Below are 24,310 nucleotides of genomic sequence, written 5' to 3'. Positions count from 1 at the left end.
AAAAAAAAAGCAGAGGCCTCGAAATTGTAACTTGCATGAGAGGCTAAATGTAGTCAAGGAAGTCCAGTTGCCTTTGCTACATCTTTGTGTTTTCTGGAGATGACCTGGATGACTGAGAGCCCTCACAGACATGTTGTGGAGAAAGATGTGCCGAGTTGAACTCTAATAGCTTAAAATACATCAAGTCATCAAATCAGCTTTTTTTTTCTTTTTCTGCAACATGTGTGTAACCAAGCATGCAAGTGAGCACTTTTAGAACAGCTGTCAGTCATGCAAGACGCACAGGACGCACAGGAAGTAGTTTTGGGGTTTTCGGGTGTTTGCTCAAGGCACCTCAGCCACGGATATAGAGGAAACTGAACCAATGACTTCATGGTCCCTAACCACTCTAACCGCTAGCCCACAGTTTCCTGTGTATTTGTGCCTAAATCACACAAAATGTGCACTGATCAGGCATAACATTATCCTAATCCTAATATTGGTGTAGGTCTTTCTTGTGGTGACTCATCAGAGAATGGACATGGGCCTTTTGAGGGTGTCCTGTGTTGTCTGGCTACAGAATCTTGTTAGTGGGGGGCCTTTGAGGGGAGGGGCCTCTGTGGATCATCCCACAGATACTTGATCAGTTTGGGATCTAGTGAATTTGGAGGCCAGGTCAACACCTTGTGCTGTTCTTCATGTTTTTTTTTAGTTGTTCCTAAAGTGTTTTTGTGTCTGCATCCTGCTGGGGATGGCTGCTGCCATCAAGGAGTGTCATTGCTATGGGGTGGGGGTGCCTGGTTTTTATTTTTTACTTTTTCAATAACCCTCCGTTGCTTTTTCGTCACTTTACAGGCCTGAGATTCAAAGGAGAGCGATAAAACAACACCTCACCCACCCAACGTCCCATCGTGTCCCGTATCCCCCAAAATAAGTCAATACAACCAGGACTGCCATCATGCCCGGTGAGGATAAACCCCCACAACAGGCCCGCCAGAGGAAAAAGAACAAAAAGTCCCGCTCCAAGGCGAAGAGCCCCGGCGAGAGCCCCACTACCCGCCTGAGGGGCACCTTAGACGGTCAGGATGACCTCGCCTTGCCGCCAGTGCTCCAGCCTCCTCCAAAAAAGACCAAGGAGGAGAGGCCGAAAGTGCCGGTGGCTAAACTGGAGGAGGAGTCGTCCATAGCTATTTGTCTCCAGGTGGTTTTCCCCTATCTGCTGGCTGGGATGGGCATGGTGATGGCCGGCATGGTGCTGGACAACGTACAGGTGAGTGAGGTGTCAGAATTCAAGTGTGAAAAGTAGTGGTGTCATTGTTATAACTTTCACAAATCATGTCCAGGGCAGATTTCTTGTTAGGAGCTCATCTGTTAGGGCTGACGTTGAGGAGTACTGAGGTAGGAACCACAGATAGTCGGGCTGTCGTCCCCAGGAGAGAGGCTAATTGGGTTGAGTGCAAGTTACTCAACAATGTGCAGCGTATCCATTGTTCCATCCATTTTTAACTTTTGTTAATTATTGTTTCTACTGTAGATTTTAGTAAACTCTAGTCAACAATCCTGATCATAATTTTCTTCAGGTGAAATATGTCATTTCTGCAAGTTAATCCAATAACCTGGGGTTTACATAAAATAAAGAAAGTATAAAAAAAAAAAAGATTTCCCAATTCCAAGAGATTTTTATTTGAACGTAGGATATTGATTAATCGATTCATTAAAAATGTGCCCTTTCCTGTATCCTCTTGTTAGAAATGTCTAAACGACCTAGATATTCCCGTTAACACTGGATCCAGTTTTCTTTTTTTTCTTGTCTTATTGATTCATTAATTCCTTTTTTGGTTATACACTCATACAAACAACCATCAGTCTCAGTAGTACGTAGATGTTCTCGATGTCCTTGATGCTCTGTAGCATTTGTGTTTTCCCCTGTCCTTGCCTTGTCCCTCTTCGGTAATTATTTATAGAGAAAAAAAATACATAAATAAGGGAAAGCCTCAGTGACATCCGAGGAAAAAACTAATAAACAGAGGCTGTGAAATACTAATTAAATGCAAGATAACAAGATACTGACAAGAGCAGAACAAGAAAAGACGCTCACCTTCACGGCGTAATATTTTACCATTAACAGCTGTCCAGGTAATTTATGGGCATAACATTAACAGGAACCCTCGAATAGATATTGTTTGCCCCGGAATTAGTTTTCTTTTCCACATAAATTAGTATTTCATGGCCTCAATTTATTAGTTTTCCCTTGGATGTCATGTCTGCGGCTCTGTAGGAAGCAACTATTCACACATGAAGCTGTATGTGTCAGCAATCGCTCGTTGAATCAAGGTGTTCGGGGCTAAACATTGATCTGGTGTTGCCATGTATGTGCACAAAAAAAACAGCTGTAATGAATGCACTGAATGCCTGTCACGCTCTTAAGTAGGGGTATTTACAGCGGACAGTTTATTTGAAAGCTGATGTGAAGTGGATACCTGTGAATGTGTGTGTGTGTGTGTGTGTGTGTGTGTGTGTGTGTGGGCTTCTTGCGTCTTTATCCTGTGCCAGACATTCCTGGCTCTCGGTCTGCAGCCAGCTGGGCTGAGGGAAATCAGACACACTGCCGTCTGCCTTACGACGAGCCGATGGTGCCTCTTTCTTCCTCTCCACCGATAAACACACATTCATCCTCATAAATGGTAAATGGCCTTGCTTTTATATAGCGCTTTTCTACCTATTGGCACTCAAAGCGCTTTACAGTCTCAGACACATCTACCCATTCGCTCACACAAGCATACACACATTCACACACCAGTGCCACGCACTGGGAGCAACTGGGGGTTCAGTGTCTTGCTCAAGGACACTTCGGCATGTGGCACGTTCCGGGGATCGAACCGCTAACCCTTTGGTTCGTGGACAACCCGCTCTACCTACTGAGCCACAGCCGCCCCTAATTTATCTCATGATTTCCACATTTTATATATGGTTTGATCCAAGTTTCACCCTAAATGTACAGAATAGAAATGGGACTAGTTAGCCGAGAGTACAATGTCACTTTACAAATGATATCATCTTTTCTTTTGTGTTTTGGTTCAAGTTGACTCATGTCCACACAGACCGTCTGAATAGAAATACATCTGAGCATACCGTCAAAAAAGATATTAAGATATTTACACAATGTGCAAACCGTCAATACCACACTGTTTTAAGTTGATATTGCTTTTTTTTTTCTCCAACATTTTAAACTCCAGAAACAAAAGACGACAAATTGGTCTTACTGTTTTAAGAGGACGAAAACGTGAGGACAATTTAACCCTGAAAAGAAACACCATCCATAGCAGTAATCTTGGCAGCACACTGTACAAACAAATCAAGATCCATCCACACATAAATGTTACAAAATTAAATAAAAATCAAGTCAGTAAGTCAAGAGCTATATTCAAGGGAAGCCGGACCTTCCCGTCTTGCATAAGGCATAGCATCTGATGGGCACTGCCCTTACACAGCAGTTACCACCAAACCGCTGCTTTACTTCTGAGGTCAATGAATGGGTTAATTTAACGTTTAAGTAACATGTTAAGATCAGCAGTAGAGCCAGTCACGCTACACACAAACCTACAGAGTGAGATGAGAGGAAGAACTACAAAACCTGAAGGGAGGGGAAACAAGTAGACAGCACATACATCCTCAAAAGCACACACTCGCACACCAACGAACAATGCCTGGTTCTTTTGAGCGTCCAGCCTCGTTGAGATGGGATGAGGGTGAGGTTTGTTGTTCGAGGTTGTGACCGGCTGAGGCTGAACGGAGGGCTCTCAGCGGCAGCAGAAACACAGTCACTTGGATGCCATACTGCTCGCTCACTTTCGCTCCATCTGTTGCTCATCAGTATTTCTTCCACTCTCCAGTCTACAGTATCTGATCCCCCTCCTCTCCCCTCCACCCTCGTCTGATGGATTAGTCATGACTTTGGCTGGGAGCTGTGTCCCGAAGCACAGGGGACGTACAAGGACAAGCAGAGTAGCGTATCTGAACGTAAGGAGGATAAAGACAAGAACTAGGGTTGGTACTCTGGCCAAGACTCCAGCTGCACTTGTGGTAAATGGAACAGCTTCATTAGGCCGACGCGCTTTGACTAGTGGTCTTCATCAGAAACATGCTGCAAAAGGACAATTTAACTAATGTATGAAGGGAAATTAAATGGAAACAACCAATCATGCACATGCACATATTCATATAAGCCAGTTGGGTATATTATCATGTGGTCTATCATTGAACCAGACTGGTAAAAGAGAGGAATGCCCATTAGAGGTGAATGGTAAAGATAGATAAGATATATAAATTCCATGTGCAGGCTCAAAACTGATCGTACAAATGAATCCTTTGTAGATATTGACAGCCTCTCCAAAGAATTGGTTTCTTCCTTTAAGAGGCATGTCCAGGCCTTTACCGCTGCTGTCTTTAGTTGTTGTTTGTTCGTGGATCTCTTAGCAAGTGAAATGCAACTTTGCACAATTTGTCTGAACGTGATCAGACAGTACATCCCACAATCGCCTCAGAATTCATCTGGCAAGCTTCTGTCTTCAAGCGTGTAATCAATAAACACTCAGTGACTCAGTGCCTTTGGAAGGCTTGTATGTACAACCGCTATGTCTGTTGTACAGCTTGGATAATGAGCTATTCCAAGTAGGGATGTCCCAAGTAAACAAAATTTCCTCCCTTGGAAATTCATAAAGGCTTTTACTGTCTTACGTATTCTCCTAAATCATGTGTGACTGGCTTAAATTCCAATAAACAGGGCTGTCAAAGTTAATGTAGAGAGGAGAAGGGTAGCTCGTACCCTGGCTCCAGAGAAACCTGCGTTCTCTACTTCAGAAATGGGCTGGCCTAACTCTGTAACTCTCTCAGGAATATAATTTCCACCTTGACGCTGTCTCTAGAAAACTTTTCTCTTCTTTTAAACGTAGCATTCAGTGTTTGTTTCGGCACAGCCTTTGCCTGAGTGCACTTGGTGTAGTACTGAATGGCAATCACCTTCTACCACCACGCAAATCAAGATGAATGACAAACTAATGCAGAGCAAATGTCGATTATAACTAGATTAAATAAAGATGATGGCAGTTATAGATATAATAAATAGAAGGACGATCCTTCAGCAGAGAAAGTTACAGAGTTTGTTGTGATTTGTAGATTGTGATAAACCCAAAAAGTGCTTTTAAATCGATTTTACTTCATTTAAGATGAAATCAGGGCAGTGTTACACGGCGCTGTATGTCTTTCTTTGACCTTACAAGGGGTTGCAGTGGACAAGAAGGTAGACATGGAGGACACGGATCTAGAAAAAGAGTGAGTCACGATACAGAGAGTGAGATTAGGAAGGGTGAAACGCAGCGAGACCGTCCGACGTAGAGAGAGGGATGTCACATGGCAAGAGGGAGGGGAGGGTGAGAGGCAGACACGCAGCAAGAAATAGCTGGAGGGAGTGTGTGTGAGGCATTAAGCCGGTCGTTTCCCCTCGTGAGTTTGCACAGCGCAGACAGCCCTGCCTCTTTCAGCGCTACGTCACAGCAGAGCCGAGCCGGAGGAGAGCAGGACTGCCCTGATGCTGACAAGAGGAGAGGAACACTTCATCCTGCCTGAAGCCGGCTGCTGCATCTCGTCAGCGGACCTCATATTGACTTTATGGAGCTCGCGTTGTTTTGCCTCTTCGCCGTCAGTGTGAGCCGACCGGACCGGGGGACAGGCTGGAATGGCAAAGGCAGAAGGGCTTCCTGCTTCTCCTAACTCTCAGCGTTTTGCCCCCGTCAGTCACAGCTGTGACAGAAAGCCCTGCTGTCATTCGCAGACATCTGTGCCTTTACTCTGGAAGTCAGGTGGATTTCAGTCGGGACCAAATGGACTGACGACTTGACGCAACAAACACTAAAACTCAACGGGAAATCTCTTGAACTGCATCAAATTTAATCTGGAGTTCTTCGAAGCAGCTGGACTTAATCAGGATTCCTTGAAATCTGAAGCAGCCAGTGTTAAGTTGGATCTTTTTAACTTATGGAAGTCACCTCGCTAGTCTTTATTCCAAATATTTAATTAATCTTTTTAGCTTTACTCTCAAGTCAAACTACTTTGACTGTACGTCAGAATCGTCAGAAACTGTGTTAATGATTGTTTTCCTCAGTGCTGCTGACGAATGGATACCTCATCACTGCTGACTCACCACTGGGCTGAAGATGTCATGCACCTTAGTCTTCAAGTTAGAGATAAAGCCTTTAACTTTAACTTTCTGGGAAAAGAGTTAAAAAAGGTGGCCTGCTTGCTCGACTAGATTCTGACTTCTGCAGCATCTGATTACTGATTTATTCACCTTCCATCAAGGAGAAAGAGGTTAACAGAAACAGATTGTTTTACTGGTACGTTACCAAGAAGGATTGAATGATTTTCACACATCCTGTCTATTCGAGGAGGGTCTCAGTGAAGTCTTGAAACATTTTGTCCTTGACCTGACTTTTAAAACCAAGGACGTTCACCTCGCTAACTCCTCCGACAGGTGGAACAACTTTATCTGGACATATCAGACGATGAGTTTTCTATTTCTGTTTGGATTCATATCACATTTACCATGGGCTAACTCTACATCCAAGTTCCTAAAGTAACCCCTCCACCGCAATCACCGCCGCCCCGTTCATCATGGTGGTGACTCGTTTGGAGCTGGAGTTGCGCTACCAGGGCAAGAAGTTGCGTGGCGTGACATGGAAGTTGACTCGATCCGAACATGGCTTCCTACCAGAGAGCTCTTGGCTCATTGCTGCCCAGGTCATTGTGCCGTACCTGGTGTCCGGACTGGGAATGGTCTCCGCTGGTATCGTCATGGACCTTATACAAGTAGGAAAATTCGAACATTGAGTCATTGCTAATATCAAAATAATACTTTTTATGCTTAATAATACTTGACTTGAACTAGTGTTCTACAGATAATTGTTATTATTAAACCAAAAAGTTCTGTTTTGTAGGATGTTGGATGCAATTTGTAATTCACAATATCCATTTGGCTGAAACAAACCAACAAGAACAATCCTCATCCTTTTACAGGTTTCAATACTCAGTTTGCCGTGTTTAAAATAAGCATTGAGGTTTGAAACCCAACCATATACGTTGAACGGATGAGTGGCTGAATGGGTTGACTTCACATAAACAGTTTGCTGCGATGGCTCGGATATAAAGTGGAGAGATTGATGGACATGTGGATAGGTGTGGGTGACTGTGATGTACGACTTTCTGTGCTGCTCAGGTGAGAATGATCTCAACTGGTGTCATTTTACATCCACAAGCAGAAATTACTGTCAGGGTGACACTGGCCTTTTATTGAATATTGGATAGTTATGACTTGAGCCACTCTGTGACCAAGTTAAACACTAGAGAAAAAAGGTTGTTCCTTAAAGTCTTGGAAAGGCAGGATTGTGGAACCATCGCACAGAAATGTAGTTCCTTGAGAACCAACAGAGAGCCAGATGGATGCTTTAACTGACTTGTAGCTCATGTGCTACATACTGTGAGCCGCAGATATGTATAGCCTGTATAAAAATAGGCAGCACCTCAGCACTGTCAATAGCATTTAATAGTGCTCCACAGCGTGTTGTTAGATGGGATGGCATTTCTCTGAAATCTTCTCCATGTCCTGCAACTGAAGGTCTAATATCTTTATCAAATTGTTGATGTGCAGCCTCCTTCTCGCTGTTACCACAGGACGTTTGGTGAATTTGTTAACTGACCGTTCCTCTGCTAGCGTTAGCCTTTTCAGATGCATTGCAGTAGTACTTTTTTTGTATTTCAGGACTGACATGTCACAGTAGCATGGCCTTCATCTTTAGTATTTCCACATTGGCGTCCATGTTGTTATTGTCACGTGATCAGTGATTGGTCGACATGATGTTTAAAACATCATGTTACAGCACTGAAGTCGACAAACCGAGTAGTCGACCAGTCTGTTCAACCCCTACTGCGCAGTAGCTATAACAATCCCTGCTTCTCCGTTGACAGTGATGTTTTCTGATCAACAGATGGAGCCTCATGTAACATCCCCCTCTCTGAGCTTTTCTAAATCAGATTTAGATTTGAGTGAGAGAGGGAGAGAGAGAAGAGCCCTGGGATAAAAGTGGACAGTTAATTTAATAAGTGGTTCAGAGATGAGAGGGAAAAGGGGAACGGAGGCCAGATAGAGATATTAGAAACCCTTTTTAACCTTGGTATGATATACAACAGCGGCGTCAAACTCACTTTAGCACAGCCAAATTTGATCTTAAGCGGGCCGCCACTTAGTTTGTTTTAGTGCAAAGAAGAAAATTATGAAAAAGATTTACATTTAATGAACAAGAAAAAAAATTATGTCATTTTCACACTTTGCAAATTCATCCAGTTCCAGATTGGATTGGTCTAGAGTAGACCCATGTTTAGTTACGTTGGGTTTAGGCCCATCACGGTCACATGTAATCAGCAGCAACAGTATTACAGCTGAAGTGGGCCACGTCCCAAGATAGCCTCCCTGTGACAGACCTGACAGCCGTCAGCCAGACCCACTGGTCTGGAACCTGCGAAAGATGTGTATAAATAGACACACATTTAAGAACAAGTTCACTTCTACTACACTCATCTCATTCATCTCTCTGTCTCGCCATCCTCTGCTGGGCTCTTGTTGCGCCCTGTAAACCCTCCTCCCCTGTAGCGTTTATTGTTGTATTTACAACATAGGAGTGAGAATGGATGAGCGATAAGTAACTGGCTAAATACGGACAAAAATTTAAAAAGAAATATATTAGTATAGTATAGTTATGTTATAGTTATAGTTATAGTTATGCTATATGTACTGTTAATTTTCCTCCACTGAGCTTCAGCATTGTAAGTCCTGACATCGTCACCAGGCTAGCTGCAGCTATGCTAGCTTTGGGAACTTAGTGCAGATTCAAATTCATTTGTTTTTCTGACAAGATGAGATGTATTGTTTTTTTTTTTTGATATTAGGAGTTGAAACCATCTTCTCTTGTTTTGAACAAAGTTAGTCTAAATACATTTGTTTGCACTGGGGCCATCAATAGCATAACAAATTTAAGTGTGATTCATTTCCTCTTATATATAAGATATATTAACACATGTTTTTTTTGTTTGTTTGTTTTTCTGTATATTGGGAATAGATATTTGCCAAGTTTATAATACTTTGATTAACATCTCAGCTGCTCAGAAAGCTCTGGACATAACTTTATTCTTGTCAAGAGAATCATCTCGCAAGACTTTGGAGATAAACTTTCCGCTCAAAAGACCTCTGTCTTTATCCTTTTCTTCTCATTGAGTCCTTCTTCACTTTGTTCTTCAACTTTTGGGATTTTTGGCTAATTTTTATGCTACACGGCGTATTACTGCCCTCTGCAGGGTGAATGATTTACTACGACCACACTTTAGACTCTGCTTGCTTTCCACATTACTTCCTGATTTCCTGTCTCTTCATTCAGGTTTTGTTTCCAAATAACCAAGTTACCAAAAATGTGATGTTGAACTACTACTGCATGAGGAAAACATGTTTGAAAGTGGACGGGAAGCGTGAATAGTGTCTACTTCATGTTTTTCTAACTTTACGTTTTAATTTCTGCCATCATCATCGTCAACTTGCATCATTTGACTCGCAGATAAACTCCAGTAACTCTGAACCCAAATTAATTCTGGAATTGATGTTTTATGGAAACTAATACCAGAAATCTTAAATATATTTAGTTTTGTATTTAGTTTTTTAATAGCTTTTAAGATGAGATGTGTGCAACATTACAACAAGGCGACTCTCATGAACAATTGGGCATTGGATGCAGGCTCAGGATCGATCACCCTGTAGCTGACCGACTCTGATGAGGTTGTATCGTGTGAAAGGCCGAAACACTTTGTGAATCAGAGGAGCACTGCTGATGATGCATCCCAAAATTCAACCAAACTCCCAAACTTCTTCAACCAATTCACCAATAACTCTTGTATGTGTTTGCACAAAAAAACATCTAATCCTGTGTTTTGGAATCTAAGACGACAGAGAAGTCCCGTAAAACTCGAAAACTCAAATGAGGAAAACAATAACTTGCGTATTTCTGGAAGCATTCCAAGACGCTGCATTCATGATTTTAGCTGAGCAAGCTAGCTAAGAGGCTTATCTACCTTTTTATTTATATTCCACTCTCAAGGACTCTGCATTTGCTGCAAAGATTAATCTTTTGGACACAGGGACACAATTGCTGCAAAAACAATTCTACAGTGTGCACAGTTTTTTTTCTGGATGAACAAGAACATGTTTCCTTCATGCACCGTGTCTGGTTCCTGTTTGTGGCCTATATTGTGTTTTATATTTAAGTGTGTTTCTGTCACTGCTGCACTTATTTAACTCTTTCCATCATATTTCTGCTGTTAGTCCCTTCTCTTCTCTGTAAACCCCTGGCTCCCCGCCTACTGCTGCCCCACATCACTCTGCTCTTGGCAGCTGTTCTGCCTTTTTATACGTTCATCTATTTAAAGATCTAAATTGTCTTGGACCTGCCAGCTGGAGCTGGAGCTAGAACACACGACTCTGAACCGTGCATCTTCTGAACCTGCTGAACCTGTTCAGTGTAGCGTGGCGTCAGATGATGCTCAGAGACGTGGAAACAGGGGAAGTAGGCTACTGGGTTAGTCTAGAATATCTAATGATGTTATTTAACTGCATCAGCAAGGGAAAGGTTCAGAGGGTACATCTGTGGAGGTGGAGACGACACCGGTGGTTCTTTTAGGGCAGAAATACATCAGGATTAACTTCGGTGTCTGTGTTCCTGTGCTCTGCTTTGTGAAGGTCTGTTTAATATTTAATTCCTTGTGTGTTTGTCTTGCAGCATTGGGAGGTGTTTAAGGTGATCACAGAGGTTTTCATCCTGGTTCCAGCTCTGGTTGGACTCAAAGGAAACCTGGAGATGACCCTCGCTGCTCGCCTCTCCACTGCTGTAAGAAGAGTTACACTTATTTACTACTGCACTCTGCTCTGCCTCCACCAGTTACAAACAAATGATGGATTCAACTGTCAATCATCATGACGTCACATCCTGTTTATTGAGCGTCAAATAACTAAAAAGAAACTTGAACACATCAGCATTATATTAACTATTCAAAATAAAAAGAAACCAACTTTGTTTTAGTGTTTTAGTTTGATCCAAGTCCCGCCCACTAACATGGAGGGGGGTGGAGCTTATGACCTATACTGCAGCCAGCCACCAGGGGGAGCTCTACTTGCTTCAACTTCACTTTTGAGGAGCTGTCATGGCGTCCATCTTTATGTACAGTCTGTGTCACTGACCTGTCACTCAAAGGCTCAACTCAGTGCCTTCATACAATTTGAACTAGTGAGTTAATGTAAAAATTTCACCCCCATGCAGATGTCACGAATGAACAAATTTGCTAACGAGATCAAAAACTTGTTCAAACATGTTTATATCTCGCGTTTGGAGCCAGCACCAAGTGGCCGTTGGAGGAATTGCACGCACCTTCAAGTTTCTCTTACCTGTCCCCCTCACCTTGTAATTCCTGGAAGGTACCTGGTCAGTTTTTTCCACTGATGCCCCATACACTGTTTACTAACAGCACATCGTAATATGTGAGTTGTAATTTGAATCCTGTGTTGTTAGAAATGGGTTTATCGTTGAGCTGTAGTGAGACCTAATTAATTATTTACTCAGTCTGTTCAGCTCAGACCCACTGTCTGCTTTGTTCAGACTTTTTACAGTAATATTTCATGTCTTACCACAATGTTATTGGCAAATTCAATTCGTCTAAATTGTACAATTTGATCTGAGATTGATGTGACTGTGCTATCTCCATATTCACAGGCCAACACGGGACAAATGGACGACCCTGATAAACAGTGGACCATGGTGTGCAGCAATCTGGCTCTGATACAGGTAACATACTATTAATTCACGTAAGGAGTGGAGATGGGCTGTTGTGGGTCTGCATGAGTGCGAAAAGGTAAAAGGTGCATTCTCCAGATAAGGGGCGCACACACTCTCAATCTACCGGTCGATCTATGTTCCAACCTTCACCTATTGTCATGAATTTTGGGTAATGACCAAAAGAACGAGATCGCGAACACAAGCGGCCGAAATGAGTTTCCTTCGTAGGGCGGCCCGGGCTCAGCCTTAGAGGTAAGGAGCTCGGACACACGGGAGGAGGTGTTTCGAGCATGTCCCACAGGAAGGAGACCTCAGGGCCGACCCAGGACACGATGGAGGAATTATATCTCTCGTCTGGCCTGGGAACGCCTGGGGATTCGAATACCAAACAATTACTGGATTGATCGATTAGTTTAGCTGTGAGGATTTTTGCATAAATGTCACTCTTCTGTGTGTTGAATTAATTCTTGTTCTGTATCTGAGTTTTCTCTGCCCTCTTCCTCTCTCTGCAGGTCCAGGCCACGGTGGTGGGCTTCCTGGCAGCGGTAGCAGCCGTCTGTTTAGGGGCCATTTCTAGAGGAGGGGTCGAACTGGACCAGGCAGCCGTCCTGTGTGCCAGCAGCATCACCACTGCGTTCGTAGCTGCTCTGTCCTTAGGTCAGTCAGGGAGGGATGCTTCTATCGGCCTGCATGGACTGGAAGCTGAATAAAGCCTGAAACTTTATAAGTAAAATTAATAAAAAGACGATAGCCGCCATACAATAAAAATAATAAAATAAAGTCAACATCTTACAGGGTGTCGTAGTTGATTATATCTTCACTGCATCTGTTTTAGCTCAAGACACCAAACCTTAAATATTTTAATCCCTTGTCACATTTAATCCATAAACTTTAATCTGCAGTTGTTTTAAGGTCTCAAAGCGCAGAACGTTAAACTGCAATTTGCTTTAAACTTCAACAGACCACACAAACAAACACAACATTAGTACAAAGGGAAAAAAATACAATTTCTCGTTCCCCTTTTCAGCTTCCCATCGCTGTTTTCTTTTGTGTGTGTGTTTTTAAATTATAAGAGAGTCGTGAGCGGTCGTGTTTGCGGTTCTGAACTCTAGGTTTACAGTTGAAACGAGAAATACGTTGCACATGTTGCATTAACTCACAGACCACTAGACAGGGCTCTGCAGTCTGAGACCTGACATGTTTAACAGAACACAGTGCTACAAACCACAGTTGGATCAACAGCTCTGTCAGTTATTGGAAACTAAAGCGGAATAACGAAACCTTCATGAAGTGTACCTAATGAACTTCAGTCTAATGGATTACCTCTCCAGTCTTTTCTTACTCTGCAATTACATATTTTTTTCTCTCTCTCTGATTTACTCGTACATTTGATCTTTGCTTAGCTTGAAATACAGTCTTGTGCCTCCTCTCTGTCTCCTCCTCACAGGCCTGGTGATGATTGGCGTGATCATCGGCTCCAGGAAGGTGGGCATAAACCCCGACAACGTGGCCACACCCATCGCCGCCAGTCTGGGGGATTTGATCACCCTGTCCCTGCTGGCCGGGGTCAGCAGCACCCTCTATGAATATATAGGTGAGACACGGCCGAGGAGGGACACTGCATGAAGGCATTTTAACTTTTTTTCCTTTTTTAAATTTCATTTTCCTTTTTTAGTTTTTGCCGTGATGTTTAATTTATAAATTTATAAAATTTATAAAAACAAGGGAGTGAGAGAAGTGGATTATCATAGACCCTTATTATTTTGACTTTGTGCCACAAGATGGCAGCAAAGGTCAGGTTTATTTTCACAGACGGCTCACTGTGATATACACCGATCAGGCATTACATTATGACCACCTTCCTAATATTGTGCAGGTCTCCCTTGTGGTGACTCATCAGAGAATGGACATGGGCTTTCTGAGGGTGTCCTGTGGTGTCTGGAAACACAATGTTTTTAGTGGGGGGGCCTTTGAGGGGAGGGGCCTCTGTGGATCATCCCACAGATACTTGATCAGTTTGGGATCTAGTGAATTTGGAGGCCAGGTCAACACCTTGTGCTGTTCTTCATGTTTTTTTTTTTTTAGTTGTTCCTAAAGCGTTTTTGATGACATGATAAATGTCCCGTGAATGCCCCCTCCCTCTCCACAGATATTTGGTACCTGTCCCCCCTGGTGTGCCTGCTCTTCATAGCTCTGATTCCCATCTGGGTGGTGGTGGCCCGACAGAGCCCTCAGATCAAAGAGGTCCTCCGCTCAGGGTGGCAGCCAGTCATAGTGGCCATGTCCATTAGCAGGTATGCACTTATTAAAATTTGACTCAGTGCATGCTGCTGTTTCACTGCACTGGACCGGTCTGCAGGTGGTGGTAAAGCGCCAAGATACACAGCAATACACATACAAGGGGGGCAGTCGAGGTTTAAATTTAAAACATTTAAACTGTCTGATGTTTTATTAGGACATTAATCATCAGCATCAACGATTCACTCAAAGGATTTCGGTTGTTAATTCTGTGCAGGGCATCTTTAATAAAAGGCAAAGACACTTGAATGCTGCGGTCTGTAAAATATGTTGAAATAAAAAATGATTTGGGACAAGCCCAATCAAGTATTTATCCATTAATGTGTGTATTTAAATGGATTAAGAATGTCAATCAAGGTGGTAAATCTGTGATTCAAGGCGATTCAAGTGCCTTTGTTTAAACTTGTTTCTCTCCTCAAGACAGATCTTGATCTCAGAGATGACCTGACGAAAGAAAGGGTTGCACATAAAAAGCTGCTGTTCTGATTCTCTCTCTGTTTCCAGTTTCGGAGGCCTTATACTGGACAAGACAGTGAGCGATCCGAACTTCGAGGGGATGGCTGTCTTTACGCCCGTCATTAATGGTAAGATGACTGATGCCAAATTTAGAAATCACATGAATATTACTTCCTCAGTTATCTAGACTGATGCTCTGAGAGTCCTTTGAATATATTTAGGGGAAGTTAAGGGAAGTCTTTGTGCGTTCGCCAACTTAAAAGGATAGTTTAGGTTCTTTAGATCTTTAAAGTGTGATTGAATGAGCTACTTATCTATAGTTAGCTTATTATTTACTGTAGATGGCGGTGGAGTCGCATGCAAAACATATTTTAGCCATCTAATTCAAGGTCCGCCTTATTGATACCGATGAGGAACTAAATCTGCTAGCACCAGACTCCATTGACAAAATCAGCAATTTTACCTCAGGACACTGGTGTTAGTCACCTACCATTGTGTGACTTCTGTGTTTTAGCAAGGTCATTCAGATCCAGTGTTCTGCAAAGTAACATGAATCCCTTTGCTAAAGTTAAAGCAGTGATAATAATATTTTAAGTCCACTTTGACCTCATTTAGGCGTTTAAACTGCTGACCTCGTCCACAGCTCTTTAAAGCTGAAACCACTGTCTCAGCAGCAGAGGCAGGAGGATCTGGAAAGATGAGATCCGGAGTAAATGGTACCAGTAAGAACTTTTAATGAGGAGCAGCTCACTGAAGGTTCAGCACAAAGCACGTCTTCATCAGTAAACATGCAGAAAAGAAGCACAAATCAAAGCTAACAACACGCTGTATACTGTACACGCTTACTGTACTGCCTCGTCTCCACCAGATGAGTCAGTTGGATGATTTGTAATGTCTGCTCTGAACAGTCAGCATTCATTTGGAAGTCGGATAAACTTCGACCGGCTCCTTTCCCAAAGGTTCAACGGTTAAATTCAGAGTCATCGTCATAGGAACCTATCAGTCTAAGATCTCCAACAATATACAGTACCTTGACAACTTTTTAGCTTATTTAGCTCCTTATATCAAACCTCATTAAGAATTTAAAACCAGTAAAGCACTGCAAATAAAACCAGACAAAATGACAAAAAATGTGGTCATTTCTTAATTTGAATCAAATGTTCAGCAACTGATATTCAGTTTCTTTATTTTATTTATTTTATTTGAAAGCCACATTTCATTATTAAAACAGAAGCAGCTGCACAAAAAATAAACGAGTTAAACCAGATAAAGTTGTTTAATCTAATTTGCGAGCTCTCAGGTTCTTGACAGCAGATCCTCAGTGTTACAGATACATTTAAATCGTGAGCCAGCAAAGTATTACGTTGCATATATCCAGCCATACCAACTAGGGAAAGGCTTAGAGTCCCGCCATAAAACTGAAAACCATTCGTGATGACTTGTTTCCAGCTAGTTGGTTTATTTTTCAGGTTGATTTTAATTGCCATTGTGAAATGAACTGAAACCAGCAGCTGTCTGGAACGCAGGAAACCAGTCTAAAATCATACTGTACGCCATCCTTCAGAAAAAGCCCTGGCTCTAGTATTAAACTATACGCCATTTGAAGTTAATGGGCTAAAACGCGTTGCCCCTGCCAGCATGTCCCGTAAATGAAGCCTTTAAACCGCTGGAATATTTCGAGAAGCACCGGCTTACTCAGATGCACCAAGGCCACGAGTACTCATCAGACTGCTTTGATGCAACGCAACCAAGTTTGGTGTTTTTCCTTCCAGAGGCCGGGATCATTGAGTGTCCTGCACAGTATTAGCTGTCCCTAGTACTGCTCTCTTCTGGACAGTAATCTCAGATGTTGTTCCTGGAATCTGCTGGAGCTACTTGTTGTGCATAAGTCAATGTTAGTAAGTTTGCTGGCACAAGTCACGCAGACAACTTGTATTGAACGAAGACCCAAGTCATGTACAAACTCTAGAACTAAATAAAAGTGGGATTAAGAAGGTTTGAAATAGTTTAAAGGCTCCCTTGGGTGTCTAAAGTTAAGTTATGCTCGAGGAATATTTATGCCCATCCTGGAAATACCTGGAAACAACGCTGATGTTTGACACCACTAGATCTTGACCATAGATGGGTTGCAAGCTGAAAAATAGGCAGCTTAGATAATATAAAGCTCAGCTCAGGAAATTAATTTCCAAACTAAAATCAGTTGTTTTCCGGAGGCAGCTCAAGTTTATATGCTGTATACTTCTTATATTCGATAAACTCCACTCCTCTTCTGTCCCAGAGTCCTTTCTGTAGAAGAAACTTTCTAATGGAAACCTCCAGACCAGCTTAAATATTCACTGTGAATACCAGTTTGGGAAACGTCACCACGGAGACCACTGTTGTCTTCACCCATCCACATTTTTCTTAATTCATCGTTCAGCTCTTGGTGTTTCTGGAGCGTCACATTTTCCTTCTTCTCTGATGTTTTGATCTACCACTAAGGTCCCTCTGGACTGTTATGTCCAGGTGGTTAGCCATCTCTAGTCTGTATCTGAAAGTCCCACACTATCTTTGTTCACAGATCTTACACAGATCAGGCATAACATTATGACCAAATATTCCAAATATTGTGTAGGTCTCCCTTGTGGTGATTCATCAGAGAATGGACATGGGCCTTCTGAGGGTGTCCTGTGGTGTCTGGCAACAGAATGTTGTTAGTGGGGCGGTCCTTTGAGGGGAGGGGTCTCTGTGGATCATCCCACAGATACTTGATCAGTTTGGGATCTAGTGAATTTGGAGGCCAGGTCAACACCTTGTTCTGTTCGTCATGTTTTTTTTAGTTGTTCCTAAAGCGTTTTTTTGTGTGTGTGTCTGTGTCAGGCTGCATCCTGCTGGGGGTGGCTGCAGCCTGGCACAAGGTGGGGGTGCCTGGTCTGGTCTAGGTGGGTGCTACATGTCTAACTAACATGCACACCAATGAATGCCATGTCCAAAAGTTTCCAAGCAGAACACTGAACTGTTAAAAGATGGTCAATGTTATTCATTTCTCATGTCAGTGGTCGTAATGTTGTGGCTGATTAGTGTACACTCAACTGGGCTGGCTAAGAAGTTGCCTCAGAAGCTGTGGTAAAGCATAATTAACAATAAAGAAAGGGGCTTTACAAGTTACATAAATGTCATTAAATGTATTCTAGCTGTTCAGCTGTGACACTGTGGTGGTGACACATGGTACTGGGTCGATGGTAGACGTGACAAATGGCGTGTCAGAAATCGCATTAAGTGCTTTAAAGCCACAAGTGAAAAGAAGAGGCATTGTCTCATTTCGTTAGTCACTTCAAGACCAAGGACTAAATGGAGCAGGAGAATTAATCAGGAACAGAGGGAAGAAGAATGAGAAGAGAAATCTGCATTTTGTGGAGCTTAGAGTCGAGACTTAAGAACAGCACGCAGCTCTTTTCTCCAAGAGACCGTCTCAATCGACTGGAGAAATCACAGAAATAAAAACTCTTGCAGTTAAAAAAGTTGTGTAGTTAATTTGCACTCAAAGAGGGTTGGATTTTCACCCCATAATACTGTTTGCAAAAAGGATGAGAGAAAGTGGAGAATGAATGGAACCAGCTTTTAGATGAAGTGGTTTGGCTGCGAGGTGACGCATGCAGAGATCCACTGAGTGAAGGAGAGAAGTCGACATAAACCGCTAATGGTGCACACCCAGAGTTCTGGCACGACCGACAGGACCTTTAATAACCACCGACTCTCGCCGTCACTGTTTCTCATTTGGTTTCTGCCCATCTTCCTGCCGTTTCTCAATCCGTAAACTCTTAACTTGCCAATCTGGTTTGAATTTCCCCATTCTCCCTCGGTGGATTGCAACTAAAACCAGTATTATGTTTTATTCAGATTCCCCCGAGTCTTTTCAGGCTCACAAAAGAACATCTGTGCTATTTATTTTATGGTAAATACTTGGAAAGGTGTTTGACATGACGGGATTAGGCACAGACACACACTGCTGTCAACACCGAAATGAAAAAGGACTTTAAAACGCCGTGGAATCTGGAAAACTGAAGAACTAATTAAATAAAAAAAAAAAGTCCTTACACACACACCCAGAATAAAAAGGATAAAATCACACATATGCAAGAACTTTAATCCATCAGAATTTAACACAATTAACGATTTTTGCACATTTAACTGTCAGAACCTCGTAGCTGCAGGCAGTTTAGTTTCTTTCCATGCATACATTGCCGCTCGATAATTTCTCGGGTATCGAGTTCAGCTTTTTTATTTAGTTATTTATTCATTTATCTGTTTTTTGTACTCGCCTCTTAGTTTTTCAGTTGCTGTGCTTTGGCCCGTGCTGCGTATTAAGATGGACGGCGCTCTCCGGATCACCGCCGATCCAACAGTGTGTCATGGCTTGGCCTAACATGAGTTCAGGCGACCACGGTCCTGCAGCTGTGTTTATTGTCCTTTGTGGAAAAGAATGTTGTTTTTTTGTTTTGTTTTTGTCAATATCGTCCTTCTCTGTCTTTTTCTGGGGACATTTCTGAAGACACATGTGACGCCACTAATAACAACCCAGTAGAAAGTAAAGCTTTGCAGCAATGAAATCCATATTCTTGACCTGAATACATACGCTGAGAACAGACAGCTCATGTGCTACATACTGTGAGCTACAGATATGTATAGCCTGTATAAAACATGCAGCACCTCAGCATCGTCAATAGCATTTAATAGTACTCTCCGAAGCCTTCTCCGTGTACTGCAATAACGTTGACAAGTTGTTGATGTGCAGCCTCCTTCTCCCTGTTACCGCAGGATGTTTGGTGAAGTTGTTAACTGACTGCAGTCCAGAGGATTTGGACCGTTCCTCTGCTGGCGTTAGCGTTAGCCTTTTCAGATGCACTGCATTAGTGCTTTAGTTGTATTTCAGGACTGACATAGTAGGGGCCGTAGTAGGGGCTTCATCTTTAGTGAAGTATTTCCACACGCTTGATGAACCGCTGCTAGTTTACTGCAACGTCCCACTGTCTTCTCCTCACCTGTCTTCTCAGAGGCGTCCATGTTGTTATTGTCACGTGATCAGTGATTAGTCGTTTTTCTTGTGTTTTTCTGTCCGCGTGCAGGAGTGGGCGGTAACTTGGTGGCTATCCAGGCCAGCAGGATTTCGACCTACCTGCACTTTTGGAGCATCCCTGGGGTGCTGCCCTACAAGATGAGACAGCACTGGCCCAATCCCTGCATCACCTTCCTCTCCTCAGGTAACACTGCCGTATGTTGTTCTTATTCATCAAAAATTCATTAAAGATGCAGGCATATGCAGGCATCTTAGGAGCCTGTTCAGACACAAACAGAGCTGACAGGAGGTGCCAGAAAAGGGCTTAAACGTATTAGAGTATGTTGTAATTGTAAATAGCTGGACTTTCACCACTCATCCAAGTAGCTTCTTCTGTTTTAAAAGACTGGTGGGGAGTTGGACTTGAAATGGGAAAATCTGAAACTTCTCGGGCACAGATGTTCGGACTGTGTTCTAAACTAATGGCAGATTAAATCTCTTATTCAGAGAAGGGATTTATTTTTTCCAGTTTGACATAGATTGCTTCCTTTACTCCTCTTTCAAACCGTCTGTCTTCTTTGGCTAAAATGTGGATGTTGTTATCCTCAAAAGAGGACCAGGATTTTGAAGGCCCGGTCCTGGTTGACGACAAACACTAGTCATGCAAGTTTCTGATGGGCAACACCCACAGATGTTCCTGTTTATACCCCCAACTCCCCGCCAGAACTTAAGAAGCTACTTGGATGAAACATCTTTAACTCTTCAAGTACATGGTTTAGATGAAAGTGAAGACGGAACAAAGACACCAAAAACACAGCAGATAGGACGGAGTTAAACCCTCTGTACTTGTCTTCTCTGTGTCTCCCAGGGGTGAACTCCAAGTCAGCCCGTGTGCTGCTGATGCTGGTCGTCCCCGGTCACCTGGTCTTCCTCTACGCCATCTCTCTGCTCCAGGGAGAGGAGGCTCCTATCTCCATAGCCTTCACCGTCTGCTACCTGTGTGCTGCCCTGCTGCAGGTAAACTTACCTACGCCGGTGCGAGCCATTTATACTTGTACGCTCGTCAGTCTAGTCGGTGCTGCGTCTTTTTTTTGCCAGTCGGGTTAATATTTGCTTCTACTTCCTGCTTCACTTTCAACAATGGCGACTGAAAGTTTCGTCGAAATTTCGCCGAAGACGAGTCGTGCAGATGTTTGTATCTTTGAACCTCCTCAGTTAAAGGGGAACTACTGTTATTTACAACCTGGACCTTATTTCTGGCATAAAATACGATTGTTTACTCACCCATATCTTTTGTGTCACTCGTTTAGGAAATATTTAGATCAGCGTATATCCATATAGTGGGAGTGAATGGGGCACCGAAACGCAGCCTCTGAATAACGCATTAACTGCCGCGAAACTCGTTCATTTCACCAATATTTTGTTATGATACGCTAGTGCTATTCCACATTGAGTCTGGAGTTACCTGTTATCATCATCTGGGGTCTGTAGATTGACCTACACGTCTTCTGACCTGGACGATGTCGTCTCTGAGCGGCGAGCGCACCCGCGACGGTCGGCTTGTTTACCTGTAATTTGCTACTGCTAGTTTTTTGCAACATGGCTGAATATTTTTTCCGATTCTGAGGTTGTGGACGAACCATAGCACTAGCGTGTCATAACAAAATATTGGTGAAATGAACGAGTTTCGCATTGTTTAGAGGCCGCATCTTGGTGCCCCACTCACTCCCACTATATGGATATACGTTGATCTAATTATTTCCTAATCGAGTGCAAATGACACAAAACGAGTAAACAACCGTATTTTATGCCAGAAAAAAGGTCCAGGTTGTAAAAAATAGTAGTTCCCCTTTAACCTTTCCTCCATGTGTTCCATCTTTATTGATCCAAAAATCGATCCAATAAATTGCAGAGATGGAGAAGCAGCCAGAAATACTGGGGAGGTGCACGTCAAGGCTACAGCGTTAGGATCTACGTAGGGTCCGGGCTGTCGCTGACGCAGAAGCCTAAACCGTGCATTACTCAGCTCCATGTAAACATTTAGTGAGATGTCTTCATTCCCTTTAAGTAACAGAGGGAATCATTTAAATCTTCCTCTGATACTGAACGACTTGCCATGAACTCGTCGGCCCTCAGTTAACCCCCGAAGCTTCACACAACTGTGAAAACCAGTCATCAGAAGGTACATTACAAGACTTTGTGGAGTCCGACAAAAATGGCCTGCTACCACCTGGTACCTACCTGTGAAATGACCCGTGCCAGGTGTTGGTGTTTCAGCAGCTGGCTGAGATAAAGACTTGTTCCCGGACAGAACCAAATGTACACTGCTGCCCCTGCCTCGGTCACCTTTACTGAACTCCTCCAGCATGAACTCAGCTGTTATGTGTTTGCTGAAAAACCTGATGCTCATTAAGCTGGAAGTGTTTGGTGGGAATAATGTTCTACACGAGTATTATTGCACCAAATTAGATCTTGTGTCCTTTGGAAACCGAGGCAATGGCTTGATAATCTCTTGAAGGTTTAGCTAATATCAGATTTCATATGTAGAACGAGGACGCTGTATAAAATAACACACTGCTTTATTGTTTATCCATTAGCTAAAAAAACAAACTCTGTGTGTCTCTCTCAGCTACGTAAACCATTTAACCATTTTAGCTATGCGTCCCAACCACTTAAGCGTTACTTTACCCATTCCAGCCACATCTGCCAAACATTTACACATTATGTTTTACTACATGAGTCGTTCATCTGTTAGCTATTCAACTCGGTTTCAACAGCTGTTTATTCATTATTATTGGCCGTTTCTCACTTTCAACCATGTGTCCATTTACTTGTTACGACTATTGGCCTACACACACTGATCAGCCACAACATTAAAACCACTGACAGGAGAAGTAAATAACATTATGACCATCTTGTGACGATTCAATGTTCTGCTGGGAAACTTTAGGACCTGTTATTCATTGGTGTGGATGTTACTTAGACATGTAGCACCCAACTAGACCAGAACAGAGACCCCCACCCCATAGCAATGACACTCCAGGATGCTGCCTGACACAGACACACACACAAAAACACTTTAGGAACAACTAAAAAACAACAAAAACATGAAGAACAGCACAAGGTGTTGACCTGGCCTCCAAATTCACTAGATCCCAAACTGATCAAGTATCTGTGGGATGATCCAAAGAGGCCCCTCCCCTCAAAGGCCCCTCCCACTAACAACACTCTGTTGCCAGACACCACAGGACTCCCTCAGAAGGTCCATGTCCATTCTCTGATGAGTCACAGCTGTTTTTGAAGGCAACAATGGAGACCTCCACAATATTAGGATCGGTGTACTTTTAAATAACTACTACAACTTCCTGACTTGTTGCTAACACAAGGGCTAACCAAGTGAGGTTGGTGGGAGGTCCTGCATCAACAGTGCAATCAGGCAACACATTTTTATTTGTTTCTGGCTGTTATTCTCCTTAAAACCTCAACACCTAAGCCTCAAAATGTTCTCCTGGACTTTTGTTGGCTTATGTTGACTATAAAAAGGTCAGAAATCATCCTGCTTTTGCCCATATTTCCAGAATACCTGGAACTTTTAATATCCGGCATCTGGTTTTTAGAATTTACTGCACGTTAAAAGGGTGTAATAATCTTCTGGGAGAGGCTCACGTGAAATTACCAGAAACTGTTGGAACTCTTTCGATAGCACGAACCGTGACGGAATTACGGTAATCTAAAGTGGTGCCGGCGACCCCTGGGGTTAAACGTACCTGCATCACTATAGTCAGTCTGTTTTTTGATCCGCCCACGTTGTCTCCTCCCTGCAGGTGGCCATCCTCCTCTACGTTGCCGACCTCATCGTTCGCTCGATGTGGAGACGGAGTCTGGACCCCGACAACTTCTCCATCCCCTACCTGACGGCCCTGGGGGACTTGCTGGGCACCGGGTTCCTGGCCCTCTGCTTCCGTTGCGTCTCCCTGGTCCAGAGCCTGGGTCTATAAGTGTCTCCCCACGAACTATTTATTAGCCAGCCACTGTCTTAAAGCACCGACGTTAGTACAATTATACAGAAATGCTTTTAAATTGGACAATAAGGCGTTTTTTTCTTGATCTTCATCACTGGGAGAGTTCATAACCAAGGGAATTCTTAAATATTTTAACCTTTAGACTGACAGGGGAAGTGTTTTTTCTTTGCCTGGACAAATCTACTTTCAACTTAACAACCTTCCTATTTTATTTTATTTTTTAATTCTGTCCTTTTCGAGCATCTCAAACTGTACGTTGAACTTTAGTTTACAATCATTCCTCGTTATTTGTCTTTTAGTTTTCCTTCGTTAACTAAATTTGCTGAGCTTGTCAGAGAGGAATACGTAGCAACATAACATGGCAGTAAGATGATGTGACAGCTAGATAGTAGACTTTTTATTTTTATTTCAGACGGCCTTTACTGTGAATGGTTTGTTTGAACATGTGGACTGAGCAAAAAAAACCAAAAGAGACTTGAAGCAGCCCGTGTTTGGGACGGCTGAACTATGCATCAATGCTGGAGAGTATTAGACGTTGACATATCTCGTACACTGACTGGAATATTCCCGAGTTCCAAATATATAATTAATACATGTAA

General features: G+C 42.9%; 1 protein-coding gene across 1 annotated transcript; it reads left to right on the top strand.

Annotated features, from left to right (window-relative positions):
• The first annotated feature begins 919 nt into the window (after window positions 1-919).
• LOC311494117 (solute carrier family 41 member 1-like) lies at window positions 920-24,310 on the top strand. Its single transcript, XM_084552999.1, has 10 exons — window positions 920-1,249; window positions 10,851-10,958; window positions 11,838-11,909; window positions 12,413-12,557; window positions 13,348-13,494; window positions 14,050-14,194; window positions 14,703-14,782; window positions 19,760-19,894; window positions 20,558-20,706; window positions 23,514-24,310. Exons 1-10 carry the CDS (start codon window positions 938-940, stop codon window positions 23,685-23,687), a joined length of 1,467 nt encoding a protein of 488 aa, XP_084409125.1. The 5' UTR covers window positions 920-937; the 3' UTR covers window positions 23,688-24,310.

The sequence above is a fragment of the Chelon labrosus genome (assembly GCF_963514085.1).
Source record: "Chelon labrosus genome assembly, chromosome: 10".
Lineage (NCBI taxonomy): Eukaryota > Metazoa > Chordata > Actinopteri > Mugiliformes > Mugilidae > Chelon > Chelon labrosus.
The sequence above is the reverse complement of the archived record's forward strand: the minus strand, read 5'-3'. Positions and strand labels throughout refer to the sequence as shown.

Excerpts from the sequence above, each read along its gene's own strand:
- LOC311494117 (XM_084552999.1), top strand. The coding sequence starts at position 938 with ATGCCCGGTGAGGATAAACCCCCACAACAGGCCCGCCAGAGGAAAAAG. Across the intron at positions 13,495-14,049 it reads CACCCTCTATGAATATATAG|ATATTTGGTACCTGTCCCCC; the intron begins GTGAGACACGGC and ends CCCTCTCCACAG. Across the intron at positions 19,895-20,557 it reads CATCACCTTCCTCTCCTCAG|GGGTGAACTCCAAGTCAGCC; the intron begins GTAACACTGCCG and ends TGTGTCTCCCAG.